The sequence below is a fragment of the Squalius cephalus genome (assembly GCF_949319135.1).
Source record: "Squalius cephalus genome assembly, chromosome: 20".
NCBI lineage: Eukaryota > Metazoa > Chordata > Actinopteri > Cypriniformes > Leuciscidae > Squalius > Squalius cephalus.
The window spans coordinates 860,260-880,045 of record NC_137141.1 but is presented as its reverse complement, the minus strand read 5'-3'; the positions used below and the strand labels follow the sequence as shown (position 1 = coordinate 880,045).

Sequence of the window (19,786 nt, the reverse complement as noted above, 5' to 3'; positions counted from 1 at the left end):
GCCTTATGCACAGATGTTTGTGAATACAAACTGTGTAAATGTTTTAGTGATGTGTCGTTCGCGAACGATCCGTTTATTGCGTGCGTCACTAAATGCGTGCGGCCTTTATGGCCCATCAATACTCGCGGTGACGTGGTCTATGGTTCATAAATAGATATTTCTCCGTCCTATGGCCCATCAACAGACATTGTGCGTCCATAACCATCAATTGCTCATCAGTTTACTTTGAATAATGTATGCTAACAGTTGTATTTTGTTGTACAATAAAACAGATTGAAAAACAAAACCTTTGAATCTCCTCTACTTCTTTGTTCAGGCTGCTTCACTTGATGGGCCATTAGCCATTGGGGGGGTGTCTATGTCACACCCCTGGTCTGAATCTCATTAATATTGATAGGCCATTACCACTCCCATGCATAAACCTCTTCTAACAAAAAAACTGTTTTACAAAGTTGAAATCAATGTATTGTTTTATGTGAACGATTAGGCAGGATGATTTTCACATCATTTTGAAGCCAGAACTCGACAACATTCATTAGTCAAAAGTCTTGTTGACACATTCCATTAGAAACAAACCTTGTTGTATTATTTTAATTTAATACTGTGAAGCTGCTTTGATACAATCTGTATTGTGAAAAGCGCTATACAAATACACTTGACTTGACTTGACACATATTTAGTATGTGTTTTGTGGTCTTATTTCAGCAACTTTCATTTTTATTTTTTTCAATAACCTCGGCATAAACATTATTCTCTTAAAAATTCAAACATATACATGCATGTTGATCACATATTATGGTAGCCCTGTTTGTGCTATATAGAGTGAATTTACACCTTTGCCATTAACATGTTTATAAATAACTGAAAAAAGCACAAATGTCAGAGCATGTCAGAACACCTCCAGGGCCCAGAAAACCCCTCAGATCCCAGAGGGTTAACCTGTATACTCATTTACATGCTTTATTCAGAGTCTCCACCTCTATGTAATCCCTCCCCTCTTTGAGAGTATAATTACAATGAATACTGTATTATGAGTTAGACTTGATGATGATGAACTACAGACTTGATGAACTACAGACTCTGAAGAATAAATCTCTTCTGCTTATAAGATCCATCTCAAGTCTCCTGGTTTTGCTTCGATGAAGCATAAGTTCCCAACAGCTTCATAAGAATAAATAAGAAGTAATCTGAATTTGAATTAAACATATGATTTAATACTGCCATAGTTTAAAGTAATATCATAATCTGCCATCTGCAACTTTGTGACAAATAATTAGTATTCATCAGATTCATCAAACCAAACGTGGAAAATAGACTAAAATAACTACCACTAATAAATGTAATTTGATCTAAACCGTTTTCTGATTTTTATTTTTTTTTATAGTTCATTTCTGACTATGTTCAGTAATAGATACGTTTCTACGGTAATGCTGGCATTTTAATCTAATAAATGTTGACTGCTTTGGTAAACAGAATTAATAATCAAAGAAATGTTTGCATGTATGTTATATTAGGAGTTTTCAGGAAGTTATGTACAGTAATTAACTGTATTCTTTGTCGTTTAAATGTATATGCTTCAATTAGCATTAGCTTATGGACGTGCCATATTTTACATGTAAACGTGACTTATGTGTGTCTTTACAGGTATGTTTGGGCTTTCTTTTATGTCCATATATGTTTAAAGCTAGGGTAGGTAATCCTGTTCAGAAACACTTTTTTTTTATACTGGGTGAAATGGTCCTTCCATCCTGAGAGTAGTCAATACATTATGTGTTCAGAAAAAGGAATGAAAACAATCAGACCTCTGTAGCAGCTGCAGGACAGTAAAAACTCTGACCAATCACTGCCACTCGGTCCGAGTGTAAAGAACCAATCAGATGCCTTCATGTCTCGTGCCCGCGCCCCACTGCGTGCGCTGCCCTGCGTGCACTCATCACATGTCACCGTTCCCGGAAATATTCAGCTCACTACACCGAGTAAGCAGGAGTTTGCGGCACAATGGCTGAGAAAATGCAGCAAAAAGTACCAATGCCAGCTTTGCTACTTTGCTAAACTACTTCCTCGGACCCTGCCCGCACTCTTGAACGACCTCCTCTGCTTCGCCCTCGACCCTGGAGTGGACCTGTCCTCGAACCGACGATGCGGTACTTGTCACCGGAGTGTAACGTTAGTCCTCATCAGAGTCAACAATGTTTTCATCATGGAAACTCTTACATGCAAAACACCGTATATGTTATGACTCTTACACGAAATTCACCTTCATCACAGTGTAACTGATGGTAATGGAAAAACGTGTATTAATGCAACCTAGCTTTGCCTTATAAATATAGCTCGTTACCTATAGCCTAAATATAGCTTGTTACCGAATCAAACAAAATATATTTTAAACTTTACCAGTATCGATATGCTAGCTTGATAGTGAGTACTAAAAGCCATCATATTTGTTTATATTCATAGTGATAAAGTTAGGTATTTTATTACATGTGATTCTGACATGATGTCACTGCATGCACTGCGCTCCTTCCTCTCCACTCGTCTCAGGTAAATAAATGCGTCTTCCAGCTGAGCCTGAGCGTTTGCCGTCGCGGGTTCATGTGTTTTGGGGGCGTGGCTTTGGAAGGAGCCCAGAAGGGAGAGGGTGGAGTGAATGGAAATAATGAGCTGTGTTTACAACAGTCGTGAGAGGTCTACAGACACTCGATTTTTATACTTTCTTTTTCAGAGTACTTACATTTTAATTATGTATTGGTATATAAAGACAGTTTAAACAAATTTGGAATGTTTTTTTTTTTAGAAAAATCCTACCTACCCTAGCTTTAATTATATAAATAAAAATAAAATAACCACAAATCATTTTTATCTTAGTTTTTTTGTACCATGGGTGTAAAGGAATAAGGATGGCACTCAGTGTATATGTTTATTCACATTTTAGTTAATGATTTGTAAGTGCATCATTGTGTCATGACATTACTTGAGGGGGGCACATTATAATTAACTCATTATTAACTAACCATACATTAACATCAACTAATGACTTGTTTATGCATCATTATGTCATGACTTTACTTGAGGGGGCACATCATAATTAATTAATTTTTAACTACTTCCCAAATTCAGCTCATAATTTATCATAAACTTACATAAAGTGATGTTGTGATGCTTTTCAAAAAGTCAGAGAACGGAGGTATAGTATCATCACAGCCTCTGTCTGGATGGAGAGTGAACTACTGATCCCAGCAAACGTTCCCCTGACCTTGTTCATGTTTCCTGTTTGGTTATTTTTTTGGGAACCGATTCCTTAGGAACTGTTTGGAGGATCAGTGAAATTAATGTCAAACTAATCCCGTGCCTCTCAGTAATGTTTATGATGAACCTGCTGATGTCAATATTATGAATTATTAAAAATTGTTTACATTTATTTCAAAGTCAAAATATTTCTAATTCCATCTTATGGAGCCTGATTAATTTAGTTTACCCCTAAGTGTTAATTAATGCATTAACTATCAAACATGTACTAACCTGTAGTTCATGCTGCTGTTATTCATGTATGAATTCTTATGACTCCTGTCGTAGTTAAAAGGGTCATGACATGGTTTTTGTTTTATTATGTTCCCTTAGGTGCAATTATAGTATTACTACAGTTTTTTGGGCAATTTAAAACATTTTACAGAACTTACAGAACTAATTAATTACAAACAGGGTCAAATTGGATTTTAATGGTTTTAACTTCTAATGGTTATTGGTAACATGTTTATGGCTTAACAGCTCAGACACATCAAGCCTGGATTAAGAACTAGTGGCAACAAGAAACCGTGGTTTATGTTTTCGTTGGCTGCATCTGGGTTAATTTGCTCTCGAACACAGTGCAAGACTACAGCCAACAAGCAAGCACATCTACACCTGTATTAACTGTCCACACCAGCAGGGGGTAGTAGTCTGTGTTCATCACTCAAAAGAAACTGGAACTTGGACCGCAGATATGCTAACCATAAGCAAGCAGCACTTGATTGATGTCGATCCCCCCAACTGAATGATAAAAATTTACTTGCCCCAAAATCAAGTATAAAATTAACAATAAAAGCTCATTTGTATGTCTTTGTTGTAGTTTTTTATTTTTTGTATTTTCTTTTAGGTGAAAACAAAAGACACTAGAGACACAGAGGGGGTTTTGCATCGACAAACCATTTATTTGGTGTACTTTCAATTTTCAATTCTCAAAAAATATTCATCAGATGCAACAATATGAGATATTAATTCCTCTCGACCTGTGGCTGGTAGGATCTCCTCACTGTGATTCAGTATCCCTGGGAAGTAACAGATTAGATATGTTAGTACACAAGACACTCATTATCAGGTTTAATTTTATTAACAAGGTCCACACACTATATAAATATTTTTATAGGCTGTACTGTGATGAGTGACAATGTGAAAAGCCCTGTGAGTGTTTAAAAGCACTGTCACCCACTTCAACAGTCTAGCAGTCGGGAAAGGATGAAGTTTACAATAGCCGCGTTTCCACTGTCGGGCCAGGGCTTTAAACGGGCCGTGCCGGGCTAATAGCCTCGGGCCAATAGCACCGGGCCTGCGTTTCCACTGTCGGGCCAGAAGCTCCACAGCGCTTCACTAAAACACGCCCGTAACACGCCTCTCTGGAACAACGTCACAATAACCCATAATTTCACCAATAAATGGAAGTTTTATCAGAAAACTAATCAGAAATCACTGGAAACAGCGTTGAAAACAAACACGATAAAAGCGGCCGTTTGCTAGCTTTTTTTTATTGTTGTTGTTTACTTGAATATTTAAAACCCAAGCATCGATGTTTTACCTCAGGTTTACAGGACATATTTACATCACATTTAGAAAAAATGATAATTTCTACAAATATATGCCATACGACCTGAGGAGCTTTAGCACTCTCTCGACTCCCATGCAGATATTTTCAGTCAGAGAAACTGAGGAAGCTCCCGAAAAAAAAAGTTACTTTATTTTATGATAGTCCGGTTTAAAGAGACGAGACGTAGGCTATGACAGATAAAATAAAAACATGACTGTGATAGCCTTTAAGATTGGTCTGATTTCTTCGAGCGTTCGCTATGTTTTTTTTACTATGCGTATCGTCAAGCGTTTACTATGTTTACTATGGTAACGGTTAGCGCGCATAGTCTTTTGCATCACAAACAGAAGGCATTCAAACATGAACGCGATTTAAATAATTTTATTTTTAAGTCTTTAATGCTGACAGAATCATCCGGCGCTGCCATCTCCCAACGGTAAACTCCTCCTCTGTTGGTAACCACTCCTCTAGCCCGAGCTGGCCCGCTTTGGCCCAAGGTATTCGACGGGCCAGAAATCCTGGCCGTTGGCCCCGAGTAAGCCCCGATCAAGCCCCGGAAGTGACAGTGGAAACGCGACCGGCCCTGGCACGCACTAGCACGGCCCGGCCCTGGCCCGACAGTGGAAACGCGGCTAGTGAAGTTGTGATTGACTTATAGTTACTATATTGTTTCCATACTGTGTGCAGTTGATGTTTTTAATTAGCAGTAAATTAGTTGTTTTCTATGTAGCATGACTATTTCAACAATACAAGACTAGAAATAGTTTATTAAAAAATGTACATGTTATTATAGTAGATTGTCCTAGTTTTGGACCAGTGAGGTAAAAGGCAGTTTACAATTGAACATATTCTGGGGGCTGTTCCATAAAAGCCGCTTAGAAAAGCGGGGATTAAACTCCAAAACCGGACTTGAATGAGCCTAACAAATGAGTTGGGGCTAAAGTGGTTCCATAAAAGGTAATTGAAGCTCACGCAATCTCACTAATTTGATCCAGGTTTATCTAGTCTAGATAATTGCGTGTGCACACGTTTCTTAAGCAGCCCTAGAGGTCGATCGTGGATCAAATCGATCCACCATCAAACAGCGTATATTTTGTGCTGTTTTATGCGTTTGTAACATGTTTTTTTTCCCCTCAGTGCAAAACTTACATTTTACAGTTATATTCTCCATCTGTAAATGTTCGAAAGTCATGCAAATGTATCCATTTTGCTGCTAATTTTCATATTGAACGAGCGCTGCTGCGCGCATGCGCGCCAAATAGGAGCGCAATAATTCTGACTAAAATATACATTTTGCTTGGAAAATTAATATGCGATATTTTATAACACTAGAAATATCTTCTAATTATAATAATTTATCTTTAGGATGTTGGATAAGTTGCACTGAACTTCTAGCGAACAGAAGTACTTCAGTGAAGTAGCCTATAATTCAGGGAAGATTTTTTTTAAGAAACTAAATATAAAGATACAAAATATAGTTTTGGGTATAGGACCTATGCTACTTAATAAAGATGATGTATACTTATTTAGAATGCTGAGAATTACAGCTTTTAATGCAATATTATTTTGGAGAAAGCAAGAATCCCCAGTTTTAAATGAGTAGATTTAGTTTCTAAAGTACATTATGGAGAGGATAACATTAAATTAAGAGCAAATGTATACATTTTGAAAAGATATGTGCAACTCTAAAATCAAAGAATATTCCATAAAATAAAGGAATATATATTAGCCTACATTAACTACATTTTTATATAACCCTCCCTCCCTTTTATTTCTAGTTATTTGTTATTTTATTTATTTACTTATTTAATATTGAATATTTGATATTCAAATAATATTACTTGAATAACTATTAGGAATTATGTGTCATTATAAGAGTTTGATATAAATATGTTAATGTTACATTTTTATTACTATTTATTTATTGTTTTTTGTCTTTTCCCCCTTAAATCATATGTAAAAGTGTCTATGTACTTTTTGGTTATTGTTCTAATCATGTGTGTTTTTAGGCTATGTGTTGGTGGGTATTATCACAAAAGAAAAAAAGTAGAAGGAAAAATAAGGAATATTTATTGGGGGAAAATATGATGTCTTTAAAGGAACTGTCAATTTGTATAATTGTGTTAAATGTGTTTGAATTGAAAGACATAATAAAGTACATTATTTATGTATATATATATATATATATATATATATATATATATATATATACTAAAATATTTGTTATTTGGACATTAGATGTGCCTTATTTAGAATTTTAAACCTGTGTGTATTTTTATGATAGCAATAACTGTAAAGGGGTAATAACTATTGTAATGGGGTAAATCAAATGTAGGCTAATATACTGTCAATTACTAAGCTCAGATTCATCTTACCAGTTAAAATTTATACTCTGCTTTTGTAATTATTTATTTTTAATTTTGTGATTCTAACTTGTGCTTTACAAAGCATTTTTCAGATTGTGTTCTAATGTTCTTCTAATCATAAACATGTACTACAGCTGCCAAACAAAACCAGTGAGAAATGTATTCATAAATCTTTAAAACAATCTAATTAAATCTTGGGCACAAAACATTCAGCCAGTAAAAAAACCTGTAGTATATATATTGTATTTAGGCCTATCTATCTATCTATCTATCTATCTATATAGGTCTATATTGTCTAATTTATCATTGTAGTCTTATTTAAGTTGATTTTCTGTATACTGTGTATTTATTTTTAGACTAATAGTGGTTAATAAATTCCAATAATGGTATGAGAGAGTGTCAGTGGTAATATCATTGTGTTCCTATTGGTCAGTGTTAGAGGATCTGTGTAACAACTGAGGCTTAGCCTGACAGTTAGCCTGCCCTGGACCAGGCTAGTTTCCCAGCATAAGTTGCCAGGGTAACTGAGTTTGAACTATTTTAAGTTTGCTTTATGAAACCGAATCTACCAAAAATAAGCCTGACTAACCGAAATAAGCCTGGCTTATACTCTAATCTTGGTTTATGGAACAGCCCCCTGGTCGCATTACATTTATTTTCCATTCTAATAGCTTTACCTTTGGTTGTGGCTTTTTAACCTAAATTTAAAAAAATACAAAACTACTGGTTGTTGGGATAAAACTGACTGACACCCTGGTTATAGTTAGGGTTAGGGTTAGGGTCGTATACCTGGTTCAGCGCCACATTGACCACAGTAGAGTCTCTGTTACAGGTGACTTTGCAGGTAAATCCTGAGATACAGATGGAGATGATGAACTGAGTAATGGAGAACACCAGCATTATTCCAACGATCCCCAGATCATAGCTCTAAAATATATTCAACAAATCATATAAAAGTAGATTACAAATAATATCCCATCAGTTACATTGAGTGAGTTTCTAAAAGTTCATATTATACTACATATAAACAGTCATCATATGGCTTTTGAACAATTTAAACATTTATTTCAGTCAAAAATGACAAATGTGTCATCATTTTCTAATTGAAACAAATTTTTACTAATAAAGATTGTGCTTTTTATGGAAGTAAAATAATGTTTTTGAAACAAAAAAAGCTTGTTGAATTGCACTACTTGAAAAAATATGCATTGCATTAATCCTGCTTACATTTTAATGCTTTGTATTTTTAGGGTTTGCATTTTTATGGACTGAAATTCAGTATGGTTATATTTTTAAGCTGTGAAATTCAAATTCAATAATCCATATTCATCTTTCAGATTTGACTTCCAAAATATTCATTCTGTTTAAAAATACAACCTATAATATTCAACGGGCAATTTTCGGTCTATCTTATTTCGCTTTACAATTTTGCCTGTATTATTGGTGTCCCCCTCAAAAAGAGAGGAATGAGGAATGTTGAGGAATGTTATGTTTATTGCCCCCCCATCATTTAGATGAAATGTACGCCCCTGACGCTAAGCGATTCCCATTGAAATACTGCCATAGAGTTGTCTTGACACTGGATATTCGATATTCACACATTTAGGGATCGCACATATTAAGTCACATACGACATTAGTACACACGTTTCTAACTTCAATAGCATTTGAAGAGAATGACTTACAGTCATAAAACCAACTGTAAATTGTTCATGAAGGTGCCAGGCATGAGGCACACCTTTTAGATTTTTGATATTTAATAAAATAAATTGTCAAATAATGTGTAAATATTGCTATTTTTTCAGTAGGCCTACCATATGCTCTCATATTTATTTTTATATCAACTATATTTATTTTTATTTTACATGCACCCCCTGCTGGTGAGACGACTAACAGCAGATGGAGATCATCAATCGGCAATCTACTGATATTCCTGCCGTTCCCGGATGTCAAATGTTTAATTTATTACTGCCATTTTCCGGATGTCAAATGTTTAATTTTCTGTCGAATTTGAACCACTGAATTTGTGGAAGCGAATGTAAAATTGCCTGTCGAATATTATAGGTTGTGTTTTTAAACAGAATGATACATTTGGAAGTGAAATCTGAATGGTGAATATGGATTATTGAATTTGTAATAATGAAAACGTGTGTGAATTTAAATATTCACAGCTTGAATATACAACCATGTTAAATTTCAGTCCATAAAAATGCAAGCCCTAAAAATATAGTGGGGTTAAAACCAAGCAAGTCAAGTCAAGTCATCTTCATTTATATAGCGCTTTTAACAATGTAGATTGTCTCAAAGCAGCTTTACAGAGATAAATGTATAATTTAACGTAAGATTGTTTTGGCTTTATAGCGGTTCTTTAATAAAGTTATTTTCCAGCTAAAGTTAGTTTTGATTGATTCGCTTCCGTCTCAACGATCATTTGTTATTAAATTAGGGGCCGCTAAGACGACACCATTCTCTCTACACAGACTTTTAACGCGATCCTGTGAGAAACGCTGATGGCGTTCACATGCGCATTAAGAATTGGTTCTATAGTTATGTGTGTTTGAATATATGTGTGCAGGTTTGTTATTCCCTACAGACCAAGCCTAAACAAAGTACTGGTGTTTCCTTATAGTTTTGATTCAGAATTTTATTTTATTTTATCAATTCGGGGTAGATACGCAAATTGAGTTTTCCCGACAACGCCTTATCTGTAGAGTGGTAAAGGGATCCTCCATAGGGAGAGACTAGTTGGCACTTCAGCACTGCGTTGTCATCGGGTCCAGGCGCAGGTCCTTCATCAGATCTGGAAACGGCCTGGATCCGGCAGGCTGCGGGAAAAACTTGGGATAAACAAAGACACTAAAATTAGCGTAGATGCCATTCTTCTCATGATGTTAGGGTTAGGGTTAGGGTTATGAACGAGTACATCAGGATTTATGGGAAGTGTTCCCGGTTCCAGCTGACCTAATCTATGCAGCCTAATATTGAATTATAGAAGTCTATAATGTGTTATGTGTATGCTATGTCAAAGAGATGTGTCTTTAATCTAGATTTGAACTGACAGAGTGTGTCTGCTTCCCGGACAATGTTAGGAAGACTGTTCCAAAGTTTTGGTGCTAAATAGGAGAAGGATCTACCGCCAGCAGTCGATTTTGATATTCTAGGTATTAGTAACTGGCCGGAATTTTGAGATCGCAATAGACGTGAAGGAGTATAATGCGTTAAGAGCTCGCTCAAGCACTGCGGAGCTAAACCATTTAGTGCTTTGTAAGTAATCAGCAATATTTTAAAATTGATGCGATGTTTAATAGGGAGCCAGTGCAGTTTTGACAGAACCGGGCTAATATGGTCATACTTCCTGGTTCTGGTAAGAACTCGAGCTGCTGCGTTTTGGACCAGCTGTAGTTTGTTTATTAAGCGTGCAGGGCAACCACCCAGTAGAGGATTACAATAATCTAGCCTTGATGTCATGAAAGCATGAACTAATTGTTCCGCATTTGTCAATGAGAGCATATGACGTAATTTAGATATATTTTTAAGATGGAAAAATGCGGTTTTACAGATACTAGACACGTGACTTTCAAATGAAAGATTGGTATCAAAGAGCACATCCAGGTTCCTAACCGACGACGAAGACTTAACAGAGCAGCCATCAAGTGTTAGACAGTATTCTAGGTTATTACGTGAGGAAGTTTTTTGTCCAATAATTAGAAACTCTGTTTTTTCAGAATTTAGAAGTAGGAAATTACGAGTCATCCAATTTTTTATATCAGCTATGCATTCTGTTAATTTTGTGAATTGGTAAGTTTCGTTAGGTTTTGAAGAAATATAGAGCTGAGTATCGTCAGCATAACAGTGAAAGCTAATGCCATGTTTCCTAATGATATCTCCTAATGGTAGCATGTACAGAGTGAACAGCAGCGGTCCTAGTACTGAGCCTTGTGGTACGCCATACTGAACTTGTGATCGATAAGACATCTCTTCATTATAAGCAGGATTAATGCAATGCATATTTTTTCAAGTAGTGCAATTCAACAAGCTTTTTTGTTTAAAAAACATTTGTTATTATTTTACTTCCATTAAAAGCACAATCTTTATTAGTATTATTAGTATTATTTCAATTAGTAAATGATGACACATTTGTCATTTTTGGGTGAACTATTCAAGTAAACAGCAGTTAAAGAATACACAAATTTAAGCTGATCACATTACTATAGTATTGCACATTGTGCATTTGGTACCATCAAATAGTATTCAGAAGAACCATCATAGCCATAGCGCCATCTACGATCGGAAATGATCATTATCTCTATGGACATCAGAACGATGGCTGTCACTGCAGTTATGGCACTGAACACATTCATTATAAGAGAGGCTTTGACCTGCAGAGGAAAAGAGCTGACATGTGAAAGCTGACAGTAATAGTAAAGGGTGTACACTTATAAAATGTCCTGAACTGCAGGTTTAAATATGTAAATTGATAATGAGTCAGAACTCCTTTTAGTCCACATTCTTTTAATGGTAAAAATGTGTCATTGTTCTATAAGAAAGTTGAGATTAATGTGCAAGCTTCTGACTACTGTGGGAAAAGAGAGTTTTTGGGGGGAGTTTATGGTTGTTGTTTTTTTACATATATACATTTAGAAAGAATAGCAAAATCACATATAAAAATCACTTTATAGGAGATCTACATTTCTCAATTTCACTCAACTAATCACTGTTCACTCAATTACAGGGGACTGGGCATGAGCACAAGTGGATGTGTTGTAGTGTTGCCATGCATTTCTGTGTATTTGTGTACACACACACACACACACACACACACACACTATATTCATTTCCTATGTGGCGTCTACAGAGCCCCAAACATCCTGAGTGTGACTTTTTTTTTGTCACAAGACTTTTTGTTTCCCACGGCCCCAACAGCACATACGGGTTAAACAGATGCTGCTAACAGATGATGATATCTGGACTGCTGCTAGATGTTTGACAGCTTGTAATGATTTAATAATAATAGTGTATGAATACATTAGAAACAATGTGGCAAAAGGAAAGTTATCACACACAGATTTCAGCACATTATGTACGTACCACACACAGATGAAGTTTATTCTGCGCAGCAACAGACAGAGATCCAGCACTGATGAACTGAGAGAGAAACACACATTTCACAGTTCATTCTGGAAATTAAAAACAGTAAAACCATTAAATGAAACTTACAATAACAGATCCCCAGTAGGTGATGCCACTGATGACAGACAGATAATAGTAATAGATTGGGTAATCGAAGGCAGTGGTGGTGCGTAAGATACCCAATAAAAAAACCACCACTCCAATCATTATTTGGACAGTCTAGACAGGGCAGATATGAGTCAAGTAGTGTTCTTCATAAGGGCATAGCATTCATATTTTAACACACACACACACACACACACACACACACACACAGAAGCTATGTTAATGTGTTATGCAGTATACAGTCTTAAGGCAATCAGATCGGAACACATCTGTTAACTTGAGGTCATATAATAACAGCTTTTTATTTTCTGTTAATTTTTTCACAGAAGAAAATTAGACACTAAAAATATTCCCAAAATCATCCATAATTGTAATTCATCATTAAATGCATTACCCCCAGTGCCTTTGGTTGTGCTTTGAAAAAGCCAGTAAGAGCCGTACTGGGCTGTGCTCCTCTGGTCTCCTGTCCATCATCACCAGTCACAATATTCTGAGTCACCTGTGGATTTACTTGGATGACAACTGTAGCTTTATCAGAGGAGATGATCTTGCTGGTTTCCATTTTAGGAAGAGTTTTCACCTGTAATTAAGTGTTCAGATTCTGCAGTTCACAACTCACTCAAGGTTGTTTTATTTTCTGTGTTTCATGTACAGTATTTATGATTAAAGCATTATCTGATGCCCTTGTCCAGAGTGACTGATAAAACCGTGATACTTGCTTTACTAAGGCTTACATGAGCTTGTAGACGTCTTCCTCTCCGACGAAACATCACAGGACTCAAATTTACTCTGTTCACAATATTCATGATTGTATATTTTGTAGCCTAATGTCCAAACAAATCCAAAACTAATAAATATAATTTTATGTGCCAAAGTATAACAATAAATGAACAACCGTTTACACTGAGTCTCACTAGTAATAAAATATGATGTCAATTAACGCATTAAAATATTTTACCTGAAATGAGTTGTTGATGAGGATGTCTGATCGCTCTAATGGCGTATCTGTGTGTGTGTGTGTGTGTGTGTGTGTGTGTGGACTGTGAAGAACTGCTAAGGAGGAGCTTGCTTCATATGAGCTTGCTTTATACTTTTAAAGATTATGTTGATGCCCTTCCTGATAAAATGTACATATAGATAAAATCTACAAGATAGCATAAATTTAGCCGTTGATTGAGGACAAAATCTCTGTGATTAAAAGCACAACAGACGTGTCTCTGTTCAAAACACACAATAATCCTGTAGTTGGGCCCTGATTTATCAATAAACTATGGAAAAGGGCCTTAAATTAACTATACATTAAATCCTGATGAGACTTTTTGCCATTTTTGTATCAAGAAATCTGAAATATTACCCATTAGCAATGAGTGTAACATTAATGAGAGGGACACTGCACAACTACGGCATTAATACACAAAGTTTGTCTGACAGGACTGCATGTAACTGCAAAATTTTAGTGTCCATAAAAAAGATTGGTACAGCGAAATAATTACTCTACACATAAAGCAACAATCTTTGACGTAAGCGACCCTTGAACGTGCAGCCAGTCGTGGTTTGATGTGGCCGAGAACGCATATTCAGATCATTCAAAGCAAAAATAGTTCTTCATGCTGGTTTCACAGTTCAATAACATCAGATCGATCAAAAACATCAAATCACATCTTTTTTCCTCTTTCTGTGAGACAGATGCAGCTGTGACCTACCTGAATTTTTTTGTGTGTGTATTTAACCTTTTTAAATGGTCTACGCTTGACTGATGCGTGTTGCTTTTTCAAATGCACGTTATAAGAGACTGAAACTCACAGTGCTTTCAGATGGAGCAGCGTTTACAGAGCCCTACATCAATGACAAACTGCGCATAAAAAAATTATCGCAGCCTTTGCGATTTTAAAATCGCGATAAGCCATCTCGATTTAAGTGCGATTACATGGAAAGTGCGATTAATCGTTCAGCCCTGTATATATATATATATATATATATATATATATATATATATATATATATATATATATATGTATGTATTCTTCCACGGTACTGCTTCCTGAGGTGAGCCTGTGTCTTTCCCCTGGCAGAGCCCGCTCTGGTGTTGCCAGAGCCTACATAGGCCAGAGCCACCTCAGTAACATTTCATATGTTGTACTGCCCTAACGCCCAGTTCATATGTGTAACTTCCACACGATGCCTCCCTACGGGCAGAATGTGGCTTCTGCAGCATTTCCTTTCCACTGAAAGGGCACGCTTTCCCAGTGTTATCCAATTCTATCTGATTGGGTCATGCGGAACAGCAGTTAACCCTCTGAGGTCAGCAATCACGCCGACGTGATCTGCTCGCTTTTTTCCTTATCAGTGCAAAGGAGACTCCAAAATAATCTGTTAACTTTGATGTTACAAACCAGTTTAATACATCAATCGATCCTGTTAAAGGAACACAAGGTAAGTCTGAATGTTTTTTCTCTAAGAGCTCCCCCTAGTGTCTGGTAGTAAATGCTTTCATACACTCTCTGTCGTAAAAACGAACTGTTGTCCCTCCCCCCTCGCCACGAGCAACCCAGCTGAGCAGAGGAACCAGCTATTTCAAAAACAGTTATGTCTACCGAGGCAAGTAAAGCAATATTTTCTTTCCAACTGATGGCGATTTTTCTTATTTTTTTTTATTGTGTTGTCATGCATACTAGTATTTTTACCGGGAACGAACGATAACGAGGCGAACTACTGCTTTCGTGTTTGTTTGTTTTTGTAAAAATGGGCATGAGCATAAAAAATATATATACATCGGAGGCTAATATTTGTCTAAAATTATATTAGCAAGGTCTATAAGTTCATCTGGTAGAATGACGGTACCTTTGCTTGTCTAAGAAAACATCAGAACGTTTTTTCTAGCTCGATCCTGATATGTGCAACATGTTTATTGCCTATTATCAGACGTGTTGACTTAGTGACATAAAATAAAAGTGTAAGTTACACAAATAAAACTGACAGAGGAACGGCCAAACAACTACAGAAATCAACGTGTTTGCTAATGACAATGCTAACATCCAAGTTATAGTATCTAGCGTACTAGTAAGCCCGTAACAGACAGCGATCATAATAAAAAAACCTTTACAGACAATAGCAAACATCCTGAGGTCACAATTACTTGAAATTTAAATATTAAACACAGTTTATTCCAAAGATACTTGCAACAGCAGCCAGGTCAGCATCCGTTTTGCAGGCTTCTGTTTCTCTCAGTTCTCGCCATTCTGAAAAAGCTGGTCCGATATTTACTCGAGTCTGACTTCTTGCTCGGTCAGTCTCCCGTTTCCTCTTTTGTTGATCCTCCGACAAAGATTTCCTAGCTTTCTGCTTCTTTTTTACAGGCTCAGCCATAACTCAATCTATCGTTGCCCTTTGCTTATAGCTAGCCCGCCGGTGCTTGAATCGGGGCGTGTACGTGTGCAGTGCCGTCAAGCAATTCGTTACATCGCGAGACCTGATATCACTCGATACTTCCTGACGCCGACCCGCCGGCCCAGAGTTGCAAGTGAGTTTTTTCCGCTCTCGGGCACCGGGGGGGGGGGTGGGGGGATGGGGGTGTGAAACCACCACCATTCAACCCGAAATAAGGAATATAACCATTCCACTGACTCCGAAGCTGTTCAGTTAAGGATAAAAAATTACCTAGAGCCCCTTTAAGTGTGTATTATTTTTGTGTATACTCACAATAAAAACAAAGTGTTGTGCTTTTTTACAAATAAAGAAAAATAAACATGATGTGAGTTCTGCTTTCTCTCTGTCAGTGAAGTCAATTCTGAAACGCGTCCGAAAATGAACCATAACTCAGCTAATACTCAGTCAAACAAGCATACAGACACACAGGCATGAAGCTTGAATTCTCTTCTTTTGAATGAAGTAATTTATATAAAATAAACAAATATTCTCAGTTTATGTAATCTGTATGAAAAGAGAGAGATGTCAGTCGTTCTCATCTCAGCTCATTATTTTTAATTTGACCCCGCCCACGGAGAGCGCGTGCTATTCAAACGCAAATGAATGAGGAAATCCATGCAAACTGTGAACGCTCCCATATCAGCTCGAGAAAACACATCAAGTTTAATCAGATCATTGTTTACACCGTCTCGCAGCGCTGTGAGGAATAATACTATCGTAATAATAATAATGGAAAATGTATTATGTATTAAATGTATAATGGAATTGTAACCTTTTTAAAAAATAAAATATTTACAAGGTATATGTAAACAAACTATTAAAAGGTAAATATAAGCCTTTTCTTTAAATCATTTTTATTGTGTTTTATTAGTGACACATTTGGGGAGAGGATAAATATTCTAAAACTGAAAATACAGTATGAGAATTAACTGCACAATTACTAGACATGTTTTCCTTGGCTATTTTGCAAGCACAATTTGTGGGAAAAAAAAAAAAAAAATTGAGATGCTTCTAACTGTGAACCAATTTGGTAGAATATATATATATCATTCTGATATGATTTTTTTTTTTAAATCAATGTTGGAAACCGTTGTGCTGCTTAATATATTTTTATAACCAATGATACGTTTTTTTCAGGATTCTTTGAATACAATTTTGATTGCAATCAACAATTTTGATTATTTATTTTGCTCACATTTGATTTGCTTAGAGCCCGGATCAACGGGGCATAAGCATTTACTGTGAGATACCTGCCTTTACTTTTGTTTATTTATCGCCCACAATTGCTTTGTTTATAGCCGACTGATTATTTTTTTATTTTGCTCACATTTGATTTGCTTAGAGCAAATTTAGAACATTTAGTTCCTCCACATAGAGGAATTACAATAAAACAGATTGAAAAACAAAACCTTTGAATATCCTCTCATTCTTTGTTCTTTGTTCAGGCTGCCTCACTTGATGGCCCATTAGCCATTGGGGGAGTGTCTATGTCACACCCCTGGTCTGAATCTCATTAATATTGATAGGCCATTACCACTCCCACGCATTAACCTCTTCTGACAAAAAAAAATTGACTTACAAAGTTTAAATCAATGTATTGTTTTTATGTGAACGATTAGGCAGGATGATTTTCAGATCATTTTGAAGAAAAAACTCTAGGCGACAACATCCATTAGTCAAAAGTCTTATTGACACATATTTAGTATGTGTTTTGTGGCCTTATTTCAGAAACTTTAGTTTTTAGTTTTTTCAATAACCATGTATAAACATTATTCGGTAACACTTTACGGTAAGGGTACATGAATTATCATGAATTCATGTATAAATTCATGCATGAAATATGCATTCATTCATGCATTAATATCTCATGAATCTTCAGGAACTAACACGAGTTCAATGTTTTTCATTCATGACTTCATGGATGAACAACACCTTAATTAAAACATGAACTAAGATGAGTACATCATCATGAATTATGATTTATTACGCATGATCATTATGTTTTCTTTGTTCACAAAAAAAATTGGTCTTTACCACCCACTGTGGATAAAGCTATGGTTATGGTACATGAATCATCATGAATTCATGCATAAAAAAGCATTAATTCATGCTCGCAAGACTACTCTTCGAATTATTAAAGGAATGTACAAAAATCCACATTACCTAATGCATGCATACAGGCTAGAACAGTATATCAATTAATGTGAGAACTGTTTTTCTTAAATAGCCTGCAGGTAAGTGGTCAGACCCCAAAATTGCCCAATCACAGCACATAACATACAAATTATGTTGGCATTCAAATACAGTAGTCATCATTAACTAAGCATTATCTATCAATGACTTCATCATGTGTGTGGCCCCTCAACTAAAGTGGTGACTCGGTCCTTTGAAACACTGATGAACAATGTGTTTTCATTATGATCTGAGTTATCCAGCATGCTCATGTCTTCTTCATAGCCTGCAGGTAAATGGACAGACCCCAAAATTGGCCAATCACAGCACATAACATACGAATTCTGTTGGCATTCAAATACAGTAGTCATCATTAACTAAGCATTATTTATCAATGACTTCATCATGTGTGTGGCCTGTTGTGAACTTAGAATCAAAAGACCAGGAGACTTGGTTGTTTCTTCAGCAGGATTCTTTATTGAGAACACGAGCTGTCGGTAGCTGCAGTCACCAAGTCTGAACGTGAATGTTCTCTTACAGTTTATATACATTTAGGGGCAGGAACCGAAAAAGACAGGTTTAGGAACCGGTTCTAGACTGGGAGCATTGCCCACCCGAATCCACTCAGCATATCTATTCAAACACTGAGACCCAAGTACAGGACTGGCTGGACTTTCTTGCTAAAACACAAACTCCAAGAGTTTCAGTAAAACAGGACTGACCAGAGTCTTTTGCTAGAAAACTCTGATAATCATAATTTATACCTAACCTTAACATGCTAAATTCAATGTAAACCTAAATTAAACATTTTAATAAAGATCTGCTTTCCCACATTTGCCCCTTTGAGAGTCTTAAAAAAACTCACAAAATACAAATTTATACACTTAAAAGTTCAATCTTGTAACTTGTGTAAGTTACAGGCACAAAGCGTGATCTGTGTTGTTCATCTGTAATTGCATGTTGACACAGAAACAAACATGCAATTAGGGTCCGTGAAGTTCTTACGGGTAATATTCTTTTATGGTTGGACCAGTCATTTTCTCGTGAGAGGCGTGAGTCATTTGTTGAATGAAACACTTGATACTGTGGAAGCATACGTAGAACGCCAGTAGGAGAAATAACAGCAGCATTGCTATTTCTTTAATCCACAGCCAGGGTTTACCTATCAAGTTTCCGAACCATGAAGAATTGTCTTCAGTCATCTGGTGTAATTTTGTTGAAAGATCAAGAATGTCTTGTTGGATTTTGTTCAAGTTCTCTGTTGGATCTATTAACCGGGTGCAGCACTCAGGTACACCATACGATGGGATTAATGTTCCAAGAGTTCTTGACCCCCACGTTTGAACACAAGTGAGTCCTGGTTCTGGGGTCCACACTTTGTGCGATGTCCATGATGGTTAGTAGTAGTACGACAATCTTGATCATGATGAGGGATGACTGAAGTTCCCGTAGGTGAGTCTGCGTTGTGTATTTTTTTTCTTCTGTGTTGGTTGTAGTCTCTGCAGTTGGTCTAGTTGTTTTCTGGAGGTTGGGTCTTCATATGCGGGTGTGTAGTTCAGTGCATATGGTTAAAAACAAACAAACAAAGAACAACTGCAACAGACCAGTATTCATTGTAAAGACTACAAACATTAGGGTTGTATCCTCTGTTCAATCTGAGTCTGCTAATTGTGGTTCCTTCTTTCCCTATTTCTTAATTTATGAGACACCTAAAAGGAACAGTAAGGGTGAGGAGGGACTATGGTTGGGAA

The 19,786-nt window shown here is 36.4% G+C and overlaps 1 protein-coding gene across 2 annotated transcripts in view; it reads right to left on the bottom strand.

Moving 5' to 3' along the window:
* Window positions 1-4,163: 4,163 nt before the first annotated feature.
* LOC307148611 (membrane-spanning 4-domains subfamily A member 4A-like) overlaps window positions 4,164-19,786 on the bottom strand; it is a 35,318-nt gene continuing 19,695 nt past the window's right edge. The window contains exons 1-7 of one of the 2 annotated variants that reach the window (XM_079854273.1): window positions 13,396-13,453; window positions 12,832-13,017; window positions 12,420-12,551; window positions 12,291-12,347; window positions 11,441-11,581; window positions 7,993-8,130; window positions 4,171-4,304 (exon numbers count right to left, since the gene is read on the bottom strand). In XM_079854273.1, the coding sequence (XP_079710399.1) occupies window positions 4,296-4,304; window positions 7,993-8,130; window positions 11,441-11,581; window positions 12,291-12,347; window positions 12,420-12,551; window positions 12,832-12,999 (645 nt within the window). In that variant the 5' untranslated portion in view covers window positions 13,000-13,017; window positions 13,396-13,453 and the 3' untranslated portion in view covers window positions 4,171-4,295. Of the gene's footprint in view, window positions 4,305-7,992; window positions 8,131-11,440; window positions 11,582-12,290; window positions 12,348-12,419; window positions 12,552-12,831; window positions 13,018-13,395; window positions 13,454-19,786 lie in introns of those variants that run through there. The other variant, XM_079854274.1, reaches the window with a different exon arrangement.